This window comes from Sinocyclocheilus rhinocerous, unplaced genomic scaffold, assembly GCF_001515625.1.
Source record: "Sinocyclocheilus rhinocerous isolate Xijiao unplaced genomic scaffold, SAMN03320098_v1.1 scaffold585, whole genome shotgun sequence".
NCBI classification, from domain to species: domain Eukaryota; kingdom Metazoa; phylum Chordata; class Actinopteri; order Cypriniformes; family Cyprinidae; genus Sinocyclocheilus; species Sinocyclocheilus rhinocerous.
In genome coordinates this window covers 359,261-376,231 of record NW_015630024.1, presented here as the reverse complement: position 1 = coordinate 376,231, position 16,971 = coordinate 359,261, and the positions used below count along the sequence as shown (strand labels likewise).

The 16,971-nt window shown below is 35.3% G+C and overlaps 1 protein-coding gene across 1 annotated transcript; it reads left to right on the top strand.

The window, feature by feature from the left end:
• The first annotated feature begins 28 nt into the window (after positions 1-28).
• Positions 29-16,222, top strand: LOC107739669 (transcription factor TFIIIB component B'' homolog). Its single transcript, XM_016551843.1, has 28 exons — positions 29-104; positions 1,135-1,397; positions 2,081-2,762; positions 4,819-4,931; positions 5,102-5,164; positions 5,255-5,425; positions 5,558-5,691; positions 5,777-5,871; positions 6,252-6,306; positions 6,965-7,081; positions 7,174-7,350; positions 7,672-7,735; positions 8,314-8,476; positions 8,591-8,712; positions 9,269-9,644; positions 9,881-9,994; positions 10,420-10,456; positions 11,177-11,269; positions 11,374-12,016; positions 12,278-12,414; positions 13,114-13,259; positions 13,383-13,672; positions 13,850-14,003; positions 14,089-14,122; positions 14,223-14,315; positions 14,754-15,156; positions 15,379-15,604; positions 15,692-16,222. Exons 2-28 carry the CDS (start codon positions 1,141-1,143, stop codon positions 15,779-15,781), a joined length of 5,049 nt encoding a protein of 1,682 aa, XP_016407329.1. The 5' UTR covers positions 29-104; positions 1,135-1,140; the 3' UTR covers positions 15,782-16,222.
• Positions 16,223-16,971: the final 749 nt, after the last annotated feature.

Here is a 16,971-nt window from a genome sequence, read left to right as displayed (position 1 = left end):
CCTCACACCTCATACAGTGCGCATGCCCAGTAACAAACAGCAAGCATGGAGGACGTGAGCCGCTGAAGATTTTACTATAAAATCACCCTGCAATACCAAATAAAGTAAGTTTATGATATTTCCACAGCTTTATACTCATTGTGGTTTTGTGAAAAGCAACGTTGCTCTAATAAACCGTCTAGCATACGAGGTTAATGGACATTGTTGGACAGGGACGGCACACTCAATGGACAGTCGAAGAAAAAAACATTTAAAAAAATATGTAGAAAATCGAAATTTGTTGCGAGTAGCTGTAAACTAAATATTTGTGCTTTGAAGTGAGAAATGAAAATTCGATTTAAAGTAGTTCGTAAATGTTTTTTGAGTTGATGCAATAAACAGAAATGTTGTAAACGTCACTGTAGTTGTCACATGTTTCTGTTTTGTTATTGTTAATTTAAGAAACATATAGTCTATTACATTAAATCGGATTTGGGACTAAGACCACCTTCAACTGTCAACATTAATTTAAGACCCGCGGAAAGACTTTTAGCTTGCATGACAGTATACTTATAATGAACTGAACTGAGCTAACCTGTTAACTGAAGTCTGTTATTTGCAAATTATATATATATATATATATATATATATATATATATGCATGCATTTTTCCTCTATATATGTTAGGGCTGCACGATTATGACAAAAATCATGATTGTCGATTATTGCCTTGAAATTGTGATTGCGATTATTAATTACGATTATCACAAATGACATTGTTTGATGCAACTGCATGCCTTCTTTTTATATGAAAATAAACAAGCTGAAAACACTAACTGAAAAACTTTAAGTGCTTTTCTATAGTATTAAGCCTCAAATGTCAACTAGGCCTATACATCGGATTGGTTTCTTCTTTAAATTGTAAAAAAAAGTAAAAAATATAAATGGTATTATAGAGTTATACTAAAACTAAAATTAAAACAATGGAAAAACCCTTAAGATAACATGTAGAAAGAAAAAAAAAGCATCTTAAGCACACAGAATAACATAAGTGGACTTTGAACGATTAATTGCCGCTTTGAACGATTACGTAATTGTGGCATCCCTAATATATGTATATAGCCTATATATTTATCTTCTATGCTTTTCCCTCAGACAAACATGATACGCAGATCGAGAATCAGTGTTCGGCCCAATGTAAAGCCCACAGGCCGAGTTCAGACAGCCTCTCGAGATGCGTCTGTAGATAATGTTCAGCCTCCCCAGGCTTCTGCTGACTCCGCTCCATCTGAGGGGTCAGAGGTCACGGTTGATAAGTTGAAGACTGACCCACCTATAGCAACTTTGGAGTGGACCAATGAGGAAGCGTCTCAGAGCAGCTGCCCGAGTGACCAGTTGGAGGCCACTAAACACGGAGAGTGAGTCTGACACTTTCCGTTTAATAAACATCTGACTACATTTAATTAAAGAGTGTATTTATTATTTAGAATCACGCAATTTGAATAAAGACATCAGGAAAGTTTTTTGAACCTTTTTTCATACATATATGCATATATAATATATAACATGTTATGTATTATTAAATTATATAAGTGAATGAATACTAATTCATATTTCACCTTTTTTAATGACTTTGTTCACTTTTTTCTTTTTGTAATCGGTCCTTCAATGTGACAAATGAATTTTTAAAAGTTCAAATGTTCCATCAAGTTGTCAATTAATATTAGTTTATAAAAATTGCATGTCTAGTAATTACTGATTACAGAAGATTAATTTTAGCTGTAGCAAATTATTGTTCACTTTTTTCTTTTTGTAATCGGTCCTTCAATGTGACAAATGAATTTTTAAAAGATCAAATGTTCCATCAAGTTGTCAATTAATATTAGTTTATAAAAATTGCATGTCTAGTAATTACTGATTACAGATTAATTTTAGCTGTAGCAAATTACAGCACGTCACATCATAGGATAAAGCTGCTTGAAGTTTAACTTAAACTACCCATAAATTTTGGTCTATTCCTCAAAAAAAAAAAGTTAGGTGAAATATTATGTTATGCAAGAGAGTTTGCCCATTTTATCACTGATTCTTTGCTTCACAACAGGGATGCAGCATCTAAAAGTTCTGATGCCCAGGATTCAACAAGCACCTCTGCGACTTCTGGCCCTCAGAGGAGGAAACGCTTCACAGCTCTGCCCAACCTGGCCAAACCACGAGCCTCTCCAGCCTCTTCCAAGACTCCTAAATCCCCATCCAAGTCCCCTGTAAAACCAGTAACACCCAGTGAACCTGAAACCTCAACCCCCTCTGAAGAGTCTTCCCTTCAGATACCTGCGCCTGTCCATAACCCCAGGCTTCCTGGAAGATGGAGACCTTCTGGAGGAGGCAGACAGGCCAAAGTTCAGCCCATCCCTGCAGCCCCACTGCAGAATGACCAAGAGATGCAAAAGGATGGGGGATTGGAGGACACTCTTGTGCCATTGACCATTCAGCAAGGGGAGTCCCAACATCCACTTATAACTTCCCAACCTGATACCGTTTTGGACAGTGAAAACCCTCCGGCTCGTTCAGCTGTGGAAGACTTGGTTGTACAACAGGAGAGTGATTCTGGGCCGTCTCCGGGCCAGAGCCAAATGGATCTGTTAAGAGAAAGACTTCATAAACTTAAGACGCCATCGAAGATAATCAAATCCTTGAAATCTCTGAACGACCCAGCAGACATGGTCAGGTTAGCTCAGGCACGGAAACTTCGGGAGCTTCTTAAAAAAGAAATGAACAAACAAAAGGTATGTATGTGTTTTATATTAGTTTGCTGTCTGGATTTGTATCTCAGTATTTAGGTGTGCTCTAATTTATTTTTATTTTTTTCTTCAGAAAAGCAGTATTTTGCTCCAGACATTGGCAGCTAGTTCCAAATATTTAAACCAAAAACTAAAATCTGGCTAAAGAATAAACAATAAAATCCTACTCAGAAATAATCAAGGCATGTTTGGATCAAAGCATGTTAAGAGTGGGGTTAGTAAGATGTAGAAAGTTATGTTTTTTAAATAGCTGAGCAAAGTCTCTTATGTTCACCAAGGCTGCATTTATTTAATTAAAAATACAGCAAAACAGTAATATTGTGAAATATTATTATTAAAATTTAAAATAACCTTTTTCTGTTATATATATATATTAAAATGTAATTTATTTCGATGATTACAAAGCTGAATTTTCAGCAGCCATTACTTTAGTCTTCAGTATGACATGATCCTCTTATAATTATCAATGTTAAAATCAGTTACTTAATATTTTTGTGGAAGCCATGATAGATTTTTCTTCAGGATTCAATTAGTAGAAAATTCAACAGAACAGCATTTATTTGAAAATTAATTTTTAGTAACATTATAAGATTCTCTACTGTCACCTTTGAGCAATTTAATGCTACATAAAAGTATTATTTCTTTCAAAATGTTAAAAAAAATAGCAGTAGTGTATATTTGAATAAAATATATAAAATCCCACTCATTTAATGTATGTATAAGTTCAGCCCATCCCTGCAGCCCCACTGCAGAATGACCAAGAGATGCAAAAGGATGGGGGATTGGAGGACACTCTTGTGCCATTGACCATTCAGCAAGGGGAGTCCCAACATCCACTTATAACTTCCCAACCTGATACCGTTTTGGACAGTGAAAACCCTCCGGCTCGTTCAGCTGTGGAAGACTTGGTTGTACAACAGGAGAGTGATTCTGGGCCGTCTCCGGGCCAGAGCCAAATGGATCTGTTAAGAGAAAGACTTCATAAACTTAAGACGCCATCGAAGATAATCAAATCCTTGAAATCTCTGAACGACCCAGCAGACATGGTCAGGTTAGCTCAGGCACGGAAACTTCGGGAGCTTCTTAAAAAAGAAATGAACAAACAAAAGGTATGTATGTGTTTTATATTAGTTTGCTGTCTGGATTTGTATCTCAGTATTTAGGTGTGCTCTAATTTATTTTTATTTTTTTTTCAGAAAAGCAGTATTTTGCTCCAGACATTGGCAGCTAGTTCCAAATATTTAAACCAAAAACTAAAATCTGGCTAAAGAATAAACAATAAAATCCTACTCAGAAATAATCAAGGCATGTTTGGATCAAAGCATGTTAAGAGTGGGGTTAGTAAGATGTAGAAAGTTATGTTTTTTAAATAGCTGAGCAAAGTCTCTTATGTTCACCAAGGCTGCATTTATTTAATTAAAAATACAGCAAAACAGTAATATTGTGAAATATTATTAAAATTTAAAATAACCTTTTTCTGTTATATATATATATTAAAATGTAATTTATTTCGATGATTACAAAGCTGAATTTTCAGCAGCCATTACTTTAGTCTTCAGTATGACATGATCCTCTTATAATTATCAATGTTAAAATCAGTTACTTAATATTTTTGTGGAAGCCATGATAGATTTTTCTTCAGGATTCAATTAGTAGAAAATTCAACAGAACAGCATTTATTTGAAAATTTATTTTTAGTAACATTATAAAATTCTCTACTGTCACCTTTGAGCAATTTAATGCTACATAAAAGTATTATTTCTTTCAAAATGTAAAAAAAATAGCAGTAGTGTATATTTGAATAAAATATATAAAATCCCACTCATTTAATGTATGTATGGATGTGTATATGTATGTGTATATATTGGTATAGATTAGTTTAGTTTAGTCCCAGGTTAAATAGGATTTTCATTTAATCACAGTTTAATAAGTGCTGTTTGATCCTTACATATGTTAGGACACTTTATGGGGAATTTGTAAGGGAATTATTTCAATGCTTTTAATATGAAACCCTGACCTCTTCATTAATGCATACATTTAGGAAGACAAGAAGAAACCCAAGATGGGAATCAAAGAATGCAAAGCACCCAAAGACCACACTAAAATGACCATGAGAGAGCTGATCTATTACCTGCCTGTTTCCAACCCAATGAAGTATGTGCCGCTCTTAATTCCTCTGTGTGTTTTAGAAGTGCATGTAGATGGAAATTCTGTTATTGGATTTGCAATGCTGTGCAGCAATTACGACAAACCTCTATTTGACAGTATTTTCTAGTTTCCTATGCCTTGATTTATATCAAACCCTGTCTTGTTTTTCTGTACAGGTCTTTCACAGAAGAGGAGCAGAAAGCATCAGAGACAGTATTAGATGACTCTCCTACACCAACGTAAGCCTGATCACTCTCTCTATCACCTTGATGCCAATATAAGATATTGTTTTCTCGTTTATGATTTAGAATTATGATTTTTCTCTTCAGGTCTTCTAAGACTCCAGCTGCTCCATCAGTTCAGGAGACAGTTGTAGAAGATGTTGGTAATGAAGAAGATGAGGAAAGAATGCAAGAAACCCAGCCAGAGGAGGAAGAGCCTCTTCTAGTGCCCAGGGTGAAGGTGGCAGAGGATGGTTCTCTGATTATAGACGAGGAGAGGTCAGTGACACTTTTCCCCCCTGAGCTGCTGAGAAATGTAGTCCAGAACCTAGAGAATTAATTTTAGTAGAATTGAAGGTGAACTTCCTACGTTAAACAGCTTTTTATTTTGTTGTGTGTGTGTGTGTGTAGTTTAACAGTCCAGGTGTCAAGGGCAAAAGGACCCAATCCGGCAGAAGACAGAGATCCTATATTTGAACGTGGCTCTACCACCACCTACTCCAGCTTTAGGAAGGGCACCTACACCAAACCCTGGTCCAATGGAGGTCGGAAGTCAGTCAAAATGCACCTCTTAATCCAACGTCTGTTATACATTTCATTTATATAGGATCTTTTCTTTGACTCTTCCAGAGACTGAAATGTTTTACTTGGCCATCAGCATGGTGGGGACAGACTTCTCCATGATTGGTCAGTTGTTTCCACACCGAGCTCGAATTGAGATTAAGGTGGTCACAATATCTTTGTGTTTTGTGCTCTAAACTTTATATAGTACTTGATTTCACCATCTACACTATTGTTTAAAAGTTTGGAGTTTGTACATTTTTAGTTCAAAATGTTTTTGAACTAAGTCTCTTATGCTCACCATGGCTGTACAGTAAATACAGTAAAAACAGTAATATTGTGAAATATTACAATTCAAAATGTTCTATTTTAATATGTTAGAATGAACTTTATTCCTGTGATGCAAAGCTGAATTTTCAGCATCATTACTCCAGTCTTCAGTGTCACATGATCCTTCAGAAATCATTCTAATATGCTGATTTGGTGGTGTAAAATGCAAGCTCATCTTATTACCCTCTTCTTTGCTGTTCGCTCATTCCTCTAGAACAAGTTCAAGAAAGAGGAGAGAAATAACTCATGGAGAATAGATAAAGCTTTTAGTAAGTGACCTTTTACTTCTTTAAAGGGGTCATATGATGCGATTTCAATTTTTCTTTTCTCTTTGGAGTGTATTTTATGTTTACGCGGCGCGATGCAACGCAACGCGTTAAAAGACATTATAAGTCATTATAATCCGAAATTATGTCCCCACTGGATGCAACTAGGCCTGTCACGATAATAACTTTTTGTTGTGCGATATATTGCCCCAGAAATAATTGCGATAAGCGATATTATTGTCATTTTAAAGACCATTTTATGCCACTGAATATAGAATCATAATGTAACAGCATAATAATAATGCAAGAAGGCCTACACACTTCCAAATGACAACAAACTATAGAATATTTAGATCATGGAAATTAAATATCAAAATATTAGATGCTTTTCAGACCGATGAGTTTTGTAAAAATCGACGCGTTTCAGAAAGGCGGGGCATAGAGGAGAAACAATAATGTACAGTATGTGGAAAATAATATGTTTTTTTTTACCTTAAACCGCATAAACGCATTTCATTACACCAAATACACAAAATAATGTTCTTTTTAGCAACATCATATGACCCCTTTAAACTAACTTTTAAAACTGAAATTGGTTCCTTATTAAATTACGTTTTAAGACATTTGGTTGAAAATGAAGTAAACTGAAGTGCATTTTCAGAGGAGAAGCGGCGTTTGGATCTAGATTTCTTCAAAAACTTAATGGAGCAGATCCTAAAAAACGAGGAGCTAATCAAGTTGGCTAAAGCGCAGAGGAGAGTCCAAAGGAAAGTGAGAGGTCAGTTTTTTTTTTTTTTTCTGTCCATCTGTTTATGATTCACAGTTTTTTGGACAAGTTCTCATGTACAGTTGCACTATTTTCTGATGCAGCAGCTAAAAGAAAGGAAATGGACTCTTCATCGGATTCAGACAGTGATGTGGTGGCTGGAGAAAAGGAGAATGAGGACCTCTCAAATGATGGAGGAAGTGATACCACTCCAAAGAAGTGCAGAGGAAGAGGGACGAATACTCCAGACAGGAGAATCATCAAGAGGACAAATGGAGAGGGTATGCAAGGAACAATAAAAAAAAAAAAAAAAAGCATTTTCATTGTCTTGTAAAAGTCCAGATGAATTGGAAATAACAGCCTATGCCTAATGAAACTTTAGTGCGTTTAAAAAAAAAAAAAAATGTTATTATTTAATTCACTTTTTGGATGTATTGTTAATTTGTGTTTTGTTTTGTTTTATGTTATTTTGTTGTGATTGTGATGCGTTGTATTTTGGGACCCCCTCGAAAACGAGATGTTACATCTCAAGGGGTTAATCGTAATAAATAAATTCAAACTCAAATTCCAACTTTTTACATTTTTTTTTTCATGTTTTGTAGCTGAAATAGATAAACCGGAGGACTGTGAAAATCTTACTTCTGATGGCCAGTCACAAGATGACAGGTAAGAATTAACCCAAATATATTATTAAAAGGTTACAGATATCTCACATTATTCAGTTTAAAGGTGCATTTACATGTACACTACCATTCAAACGTTTGGGGTCGGTTAGATTTTTTTTTAATATCTTTGAAAGAAGTCTCTTTTATGCTCACCTAAGCTGCACTTATTTGATAAAAATACAGAAAAACTGTAATATTGTGAAATATTATTACAATTTAAAATAACTATTTTCTATTTGAATGTATTTTAAAATGGCATATAGTCCTGTGATGAAAAAACTAAATTTTCATCAGCAAAAACATTTGTTTTTATTATTATCAGTTTTGAATACTGTTGTGCTGCTGTTTTGTGAAAACCATGATGAATTTTCGTTCATGATTCTTTATTGAATGAAAAGGTTCAAAAGAACAGCATTTATTTAAAATATTTAAATAAAAGTATTAATTAATTTGAAGAAAAAAAACAACTCTTACTGAACCCAAACTTTTGAACTGTAATGCAATTTCTGCACTACTAGTGCAGTTATAATTTATAATGTTATAAGATGATTTGGGGGCTGAAAATGAAACTTTTTCTAGTAGATACAATAGTTCTGCTATTAAGCCAGCTCGGCTCAAAGGTCGACCGCAGAGACCGATCCCAGACCTCAGCCGCAGATGGGGGAACAGGCGCCCTGTGCCTAAAGGCAAAGAGAACGGGACCTCAGCCGGAGAGGAGAGTAAGATGGACAAGTACCCCAAGGTGACGTTTTCAGCTGTTTGATGTGATAGTTTTATGTGTATTAGTGTATTACTGTACAAAGTCATTTTTATCTGCCTGTTTTATCTAATAAATTGTATAATTTGCTCTTTTTAGGTGCCTTCAGCCTCTGTAAAAGAGAAGAAGCAGTCTGCAGTTCTCCTTGAACTGGAAGATTTAGAGGAAGAAGAACCTGACCTGAGTGCTGTACAAGAACAGATATTCAATAAACCAACCAGGTAAGTGTGAGAATCTTTAGATCATTTTAATAACCGTTTAAGGATCTCAATGCAACTGCATTTTTGTAGTATTATTTATATACTGTTACAGTATTTATTAATATTTTGAGTTGGGTTTTATATATATATTTTTGGGGGGGGGTTATATTTATTTAATGTTTGTTTTAGTTTTAGTCATTTCATGTGCTTTTGTCATTTAAAAAAAATATATTATTTTGATTTCAGATTAGTTTTAGTAATTTTAGTACTTTAACTTAAACTACTTATTTCAGTTAGTTGCCTATGCAGAATTTCTCAGAATTTTAAGTTGTTCATTTAATATCTATATTTTATTTTGTTGCAGCTTTACTTCTATTGCCATAAATTATTTTAAATATTTTTTACATGCAATGCAGATGTAATTGTGAATAGGTCCAGAATCATGTGATAAACAAGTATGATTGATGTTTGAATCAATTTATTTTATTTTTGATGATCATTATATTTTTTGGCATTATTCTGTGGTCTTGTTTTCAGTTTTGGTTGTCATGCTAATTATCATTTCTCTTTTATTTAGGTCAGGAAGGATCCCTAAGCTCTCTCAGCATGTAATACAGGCAGCGGCAGAGGAAGAGGAAGATGAGGAAGAGCTCTCTGATCTTCCTGTGTTTTCCAAAGTTCGTGGTCAGGACATTAAGGCACCTGGCCGGAGAGCTAAATTAAAACCAGGTCCCAGATTGAAACGGGGCATGCCTAGGAGGGGGAAATCTAGACTGGTGACCTTACTGGCCTCTGGAACTGAAGATGGTGATGAGGAGGAGGAAGTAGAAGAATCTGTCCTGAGCCAGGAAGACTTTCCTTCAAATCCTGAAGAGGAAAACCAGGCATTTGTGCCAATGAGTTTACGCCATCTACCTCCTGTTAATTCAGAGGTGGTAGAAACCATGGAAGAGGTATGTTTATGTATTATCATAAGAAAGAGGACCCTAGTGGGACCACCTTTATCACATATTATTGGCATCAGTGTGCTTGTTTTTTCATAAATTATGTTATGGTTTTCAAAAATTGAGTTTATTTTTGTTTTGCCATTTTGTTCATATTAATTTCTGCATGTCATATCATAAACTCACAACCTTTCTACCTTTCATTGTCCTTCCCTCTATTGTGATTCATTCCCATTGTCTCCCAGCTGGACATTTCTGTGAATGTGCCTGATATCCTGGGCACATCCCAGAATGCTTTGTGCCCCGAGTTGTCATGTGATCAGGGCACGGTGCATGTTAGCCAGTTGGACATGCTTGTTGTAAGTCTCACCAACATCATCTATGTCTCTCGTCACATTTGACGCTTCCTCTGTTTACTGTTGCTGTGTCCATCATAAATGCACATACATTTTCAGTAGCCCCTCACTGCAGAACAAAGATCCAGGGGACGGTGTTGGATCCACATCTAGGGGGTGGAGATGGTAGGTTTAGGGGTGGAGATGGGTGGGTTTAGGGATCAGGGAGTGGAGACGGGGAGGTTTAAGTATATGTAAGGTGGGAGGAGTTGGATCTGGATCCAACCTCGCCCCTCTGGATCTTGTGTTCTGCAGTGAGGACCATCTCTACATTTTCCTTTTTTTTGTTATCTGCAGTGAAATTGAATTTAGTTTCTCCACTTTGGAAATTGAATGTTTTTGTAGTGTTTGATGAGATGGTACTAATTTGTGTCTGATTTGTTTTGAAGGATGTCATAGAGTTTCTTGACCCAGACCACATGGAGGGTAAGACGAAACTCTCTCTCAAGGAAGAATTCTCTGATGAGCTGAAAGAACTGCCAAATGAATTGTTATTATATGGATTAACCATGCATTTGTGTCTAGTTATCATATGTAGTCAAAAAGGTCTCCGGTATGCACTGAAATGTTATATCCCAACATTTAATTGGGCAAGATCCAGAAGGCAGTTTTCTGAGAGAAAAAAATAATAATAATTAATTTTTTTAATTTAATTTCCATGTACATAATTTGTTATAATAATAATAATATATGTTTGGATTTAAAAAATATTTATGATAATTTTATTTAATTTCAATTTACATCAATGTTCAATTGATGAAAAAAGCTTTTATGAAATAAAAATGGGCAAAAATGCATTGATAGAAGTCAAATTTTTGGATTCAATAAAACTATTTATTCATAATTTTTTTAATTGTATTATATATGATTTGTTTTATTACAATGTACATGATTGTTTAAATAATAAAAATAAAAACATTTAAATTTGTGTTGGTTCTACTATAAATGATATATAGTTATTTATTTTTTCCAGTAATTTTAAATTACTTTTCCATAAGAATATGTATATTATGTTATCATCCAAACTTTAAAGAATATTATGTGATTTACCTTTTGCTTATATCACCCACCACTACATGCAATGCAGATATTTTACCCAAAAGCTTTAAAATTCTGGTAGTTAATTTTTATACATCTATCGTTCAGTATGTAAAGAGATCAACAATGAAGCAGCCCAGACTCTTCTGACCATCGGGAACTCAGCTCAGATGATCCAGACATCAGAAATGCCCTGTACAAGTAAGAATAACTTCATAGTTCAACCCTCTTATTTCCTTCAGTCCAAATTAACTTTTTTCCTTTAAATCAAATCAAGATGATTGATTGATCAAAATCTTTTTCAGGTGGAAATGAGATTGTTGTACATGAAGAGGTCGTCCATGAGGAAGTTATCACAGAAACAGCCATCATGTCTGGTTCTTCTGTAAGCTGCGAGTCAGAGACAAAAGGTGACGTTGAATTTTCGAGCTGTGAAACTCATATTCCAGAACCTTCTGCTGAAGAAACCTCCACCCAGACAGAAGACCCAATCAAATCACAGACAACCGATGCTCATCCTGCTCCCATTCAACATGAGACACAGTTTCCACCAAGCAAAAGAGGTCGATTCTCCAAACCCAAACCTAATATTGGTCAAGGTTTGAGAACCAGACGAGCTCCACAGCAGCAAATCTCTCCAGAACTTGTCACAGGTTCTTTGGGGACCTCTAAGGGTCCGTCTTCCACAGAACAGGATAAAAATGCAATGCAAGAAGGCGGTGTTCCTGTGGATCACCTGCCAGACTCCTCTACCATCGGCCCTGAGGTACTACAGCCGGATATATCATCTGAAAGAAGAGAAGACAGTCCCAAAGTCATTCCTGAAAGAGTGACTAAAGAAGATAATGGATCTGTCTTATCTTTGAAGAGAAAGAATGATGATATAATCACAGAGGAAAATATAGAAGAACAAGAAGGGGCGAGATCAGAACCACAGCTGACTAAAAGGTATTAGAAGTGTCGTATATGGCCCATTTATTTAGTTTTTTAAATTATTTATTTATAAGTTTTTCACTGATAGTGTTAGTCAGTGTTCTCTCTTTTGTGGTGTAACTTTTTTAATTTAATAAATTTAAAAAAAATTAATAAATAGAACCGTTTGCATATTAACATGGTTCCTTGAATATCTAAAACCAACACTTCCAATAGCAACAATTCAGATTCCATAATATGAGACTGATATTTAAAAATGTCTGTATGTTGTTTCAGTGTGAACGAGTCTCAGAGCACATCAGTTGAGCCCTCTAAACCTGTCAGGAGGTACCGCGGACTCAAACCTCAACCAAACCTGATTCAGACATCCAGACGCGCACAGACACAAAGCAGCACGACATCAACCACAGCAGGTAACAGCCACGATTATGTTTTATCTATTATCCATCTGTAACTTTTTTTATATTTGCATTTTGCATATATATTTTTTGTATTCATATTTTTTAAATTCTCATTCTCATTTTCATCACTGTGATATGATTGTTAAAAAACAAAAAACAAGCAGAAATTAACATAATACCATGTATAAATTATTTTAACTTTTTAATAATATGTATTTTTTGTGATTACAGCAATAGATTTTTTTTTAAACAATTGGTTTCGAAATGTGCTTTATTGTTGCAAAAAAAAAAAAAAAGATTGAAAATTTCATTAAAACCAGGTTCCATTTTATTATGAAACATAAGATTGAATGAAACTATTTATTTATTCATTCATTCATTATTGTAATATATATGATTTTTTATTAGAATTTACATGATTGTTTAAATAATAATGATTAAAAAACTTCAAATCTGTGTTAGTCCTACTATAAATTATATATTTTTTTCCAGTATTTTAAAATTACTTATAAGAATGTTCATTATGTTATCATCCAATCTTTTAAGAATATTGTGTGTAAATGTGATTTATTGTCACAAAAATAATGATTGAAAATTTTATTAAAATTAAATCCAATTTATTATGCAACATATAAGTTAATAATGTATTTATTAAAATCATTTAAAAACAAAAGCAAATATCTGTTTATGTTTGCATATGTTTTCTTGCAGTATTAAATGAGAAGCCATCTGCTGCTCAGCCTTCCATGACCACTTTCACTAAAAGTCCTGAAGAAGGTGCTGTAGTTACCACAGAACTTGATGTATCCAAAAGTGCAGCTCAACAAGAAGGAGCATCTAGCATTGAATCAGCAGAGGTCAAATATCTGTTAAATGTGTGTTAAATACTATCAAACCACGTCAGGTAGAATTATTACAATAAGGACATCAAAATAATAAATGTCATGTTTATAATCCTGTGTTATGTCTCTGTAATTCAGACAGTCAAAGATGTCACCCTGCCAGTTGTTTCTGAAAACGAGTCCAGACAGAAAACTGTGGTCATGCTGGATGAGATCAATAGAGCTAATCCTGAGGAAGTTTGTGAAGGCAGCACTGTGGAACATCCTGGATGTGAATCAGAAGACACATCTGCTGAGCCCACGCCTGAGGAACCTGTGTTTATACTGTCTCTCATAGAAATCCCACCCACTTTAGATGAGGGGGCGGGGTTTCGGACAGAGCTCCTCCCACCTGTGGCAGCCTCTGAGTCGCATTCTCATGGTCAAAGGTACCTTTGCTTTAAACTGTTATCTGATACCATAAACACTTGGAGAGAGCTAAATAAACATTAGGAGGATGTTGTGAGAAAGTTTTGTCTCGGTAGAGAATTTGTTAGCCAAATGAATGCGGATTTAAGTCTTATTTGCAAATGTTTCCATGTTCTACCTATTGTGCTTAATTTCAGTGCTAGTGAGAGCAGGGGGGTATCTCACCTTCTGATCACAGACGCTTTAGTTTCTGTGTCAGAGGATGAGGAAAAGAAAAGTGAACAGGGAGACGTGAGCAAATCTAGGACAGGAGAATTGAAACGCAAGACACCAGCCTCCACATCTCAGGGGGTAAAACATGCATCTTGACTTTAAAAACTATAAATGCTAGACAAATACTGATATGTGACTAAAACTGAGGCCATTTCCTTCCTAGAATACCAAAGATGAGAGTCAGGCAGAACATCGTGGTGAGAACATTTCCAGCTCTAAAAATGAGCATATATGGTACAGATTTAACATCAGTTAATGCATTGCACTGCCCTATAACCCAGTTTCTTTATGTGTTAGTGGAAGGATTGGAAAGCCTTGTGGTAGAGGGGACTGATGATGAGAAGGAACATCTGGAAAAGAAAAGAAAAATACCTGAGAGTACCAGGAGAGGTAAGGGAGCTTTCAAAAGTTTGTTATCGGGAAGATTTTGTCATGTTTTTGAAAGAAGTCTCTTATGCTCACCAAGGTTGCATTTATTTGATTAAAAAAATACAGTAAAAACAGAAATATTATTATAATTTAAAATAACTGTTTTCTATTTGAAATTATTTTAAAATGTAATTTATTCCGGTGATGCAAAGCTGAGTTTCCAGCATCTTTACTCCAGTCTTCAGTGTCCTTCAGAAAACATTCTAATATGCTGATTTGCTGCTCAAGAAACATTTCTGATTATTATCGATGCTGAAAACAGTTGTGTGTGGAAACCATCATACATTTTCTTTCAGGATTCTTTGATGAATTGGAGTTAAGAAAAGCATTTTTTTTTAGAAAGAGAATTTTTCGTAACTTAAAGCATGTCTTTAATTTAATGCACTTTCTTCTGTTCAGCAAAGCTGCAAGTTAAACCCATCCCTGTTTCGCGGAGAAACGCTCGAGGTGGTGATGCTAAAGAGGACACAGCAGCTCTCTCTTTTAAACAGACTACCTCATTACCCGTTTCAACACGAGAGACGAGATCAGTGCCAGAGCAAACTGTACCCGCTGTCATTTCATCAACGGACGACTCGATATCAACCACCATCTCTGACAGAGAAGCAACTACAGACCTTTCTGCGACTAGCGATAATACTCGTTCACCTGTCTCTGAAGATTCTGTCCAGGAGGGTTCCTCCCAAGGCATCATGGGAAAAGTGGACCTCTCAGGCAAAAAGACAGTTGAGTTGGCTAGTAGATCAGACTTGCAAAGTGTCAGTCAAATCACGCCTATCGCCACAAGTGGGCCGCTTACAAGGTGGGTGGCTCTACATTTTGTTAGTTTTTAAAGCAAAATGTGTATCTTCAGAGGTTTGAAAAAAAAATAACTCAGCCCTGCATCTTGAAAAACAAAAAAAATCCTGCTAAAAAGGCTTATTATCACCAAATTTCATTGCAAACTCTCCAGGGCAGTGTATTGGCTTTAATATTGGTCTAGATGTTATGATCCATTTTTGTTCATTTGGATGTCTTCCAATAGACCTGGCAGAAGACTCAAAGGGTTCCTGTCCTTCATTTCGTCGAAGAATACACAAGGACCCCCAGCAGCTCATCGAGGGGCCAAACCAGGCCCCCAAAAACCAGCAGTCAACACCGCACGTCCTGAGAGAAAGCGGATAGCAGCCGGACCTGTTACCACTGCAACCAACCCTGGAGTAAAGCGACCCTCACAGACCCCTGCTTTCACCACTGCATCTGTCATTGAGGTATCATGCGGTCAGATATTGCAGTGCTTTTATGGTCACTTTGTATATTTGTATTAATAAAACCGGATTTGATCTTTCTCTACTCAGCAGAACTCAGATGAAGAACCCACAAGTGTCTCCAAGTACTTCTTCAGTGACATCTTTACTGAAGTTGATGAATTAGAAGACATGGATTAAGGCCAAAGGTTGGAATAACAAACCAGTCACAACTAACTAAATAGTCAGAAATATAGTTTGACAAGTCGGGTGTATAGACGTGTGAATATTTGAAGTTTTTCCCAGGACACTTTTACCAAGAGGAACCACAACTGAAGAGATGCAGTGAAAACGTACCTCAGTAACAGCTGACATAATTTATTTTATGTTATTATAATTTTATTTAAGGATAAATAAGTAATAATTCAGTTATGTTTTTGATACTGTTGCACTCTTTTGTTATGTAAAGTTGTATTATAATTCATGTCTGATCTGAGCCTAACTGATTATTGTTTTTTGTTGGTTTCGACCTGTATTTTATTTCCAGTTATGAATAAGAAACACGTTCATTTCTCTCAGTCATTTCTCTTGCATCAATTGCTAATATGTTTTTTTTTTATCAGAGAATGACATTTTTTGAAAGTGACTTTTCTTTCTTTATAATTTATATATTTTTTTAAGAGCAGCTTTGAAACAAACCTCCATTTTAAATAAGCACTGGCCTGTTTTCAGCTCAATGCTGTCTGTGTGTTGTATTTTAGCATTGCTCCACATTATTTGTAGCATTTTTATATTCAACTTTTAGTGGCAAAGCCTAACCTTTGTTCAGTTTTATGCTGTTCATATTTGTTTTTCATAGTTATATGCAAATGTTCTCAAGCAAATGTTTTACTTATGTCTTTGTAAATATGTTAATAAAAATGTACAGTATGTTTGTAAAGGTTGAATTTCAAACAATTTTCCATCTGTCTGAATATATGAGAAATAATCTATATTTAGAAATGACAAATTTGATGATTGGATTCGTGAAATAACATAATAATGTTAATACAGTCACTTATTTTTAGCTACCTTGTATGCACAAGTGAATGAGCTGCTTTAATTGCACATAAATATTACATAGAATAGCAATTAAAGGGATAGTTCACCCAAAAATGAAAATTCTGTCATTACTCTTGTTTACAAGCAGAGGAATCCACACTGATGGACTATTTACACACATGGGGCCCGTTCTTAATTCTGCTTAAAAAGATGCAATCTAATCCGGTTTACATGAAATAAACCTGCTCCCGAGCAGGTTTAAGTTTGTGGACCTGTTGCTATGACAGCAACTCCAGGATGAGCTTCGAAGAACCAAACAATCCAAGATCATGCCAAATCGTCAACAATCA

Bases quoted from the DNA above. Each gene is read 5' to 3' on its own strand.
- LOC107739669 (XM_016551843.1), top strand. From the start codon at position 1,141: ATGATACGCAGATCGAGAATCAGTGTTCGGCCCAATGTAAAGCCCACA. The intron at 1,398-2,080 runs GTGAGTCTGACA...GCTTCACAACAG, and splicing joins GAGGCCACTAAACACGGAGA to GGATGCAGCATCTAAAAGTT. The intron at 13,673-13,849 runs GTACCTTTGCTT...GCTTAATTTCAG, and splicing joins TCGCATTCTCATGGTCAAAG to TGCTAGTGAGAGCAGGGGGG.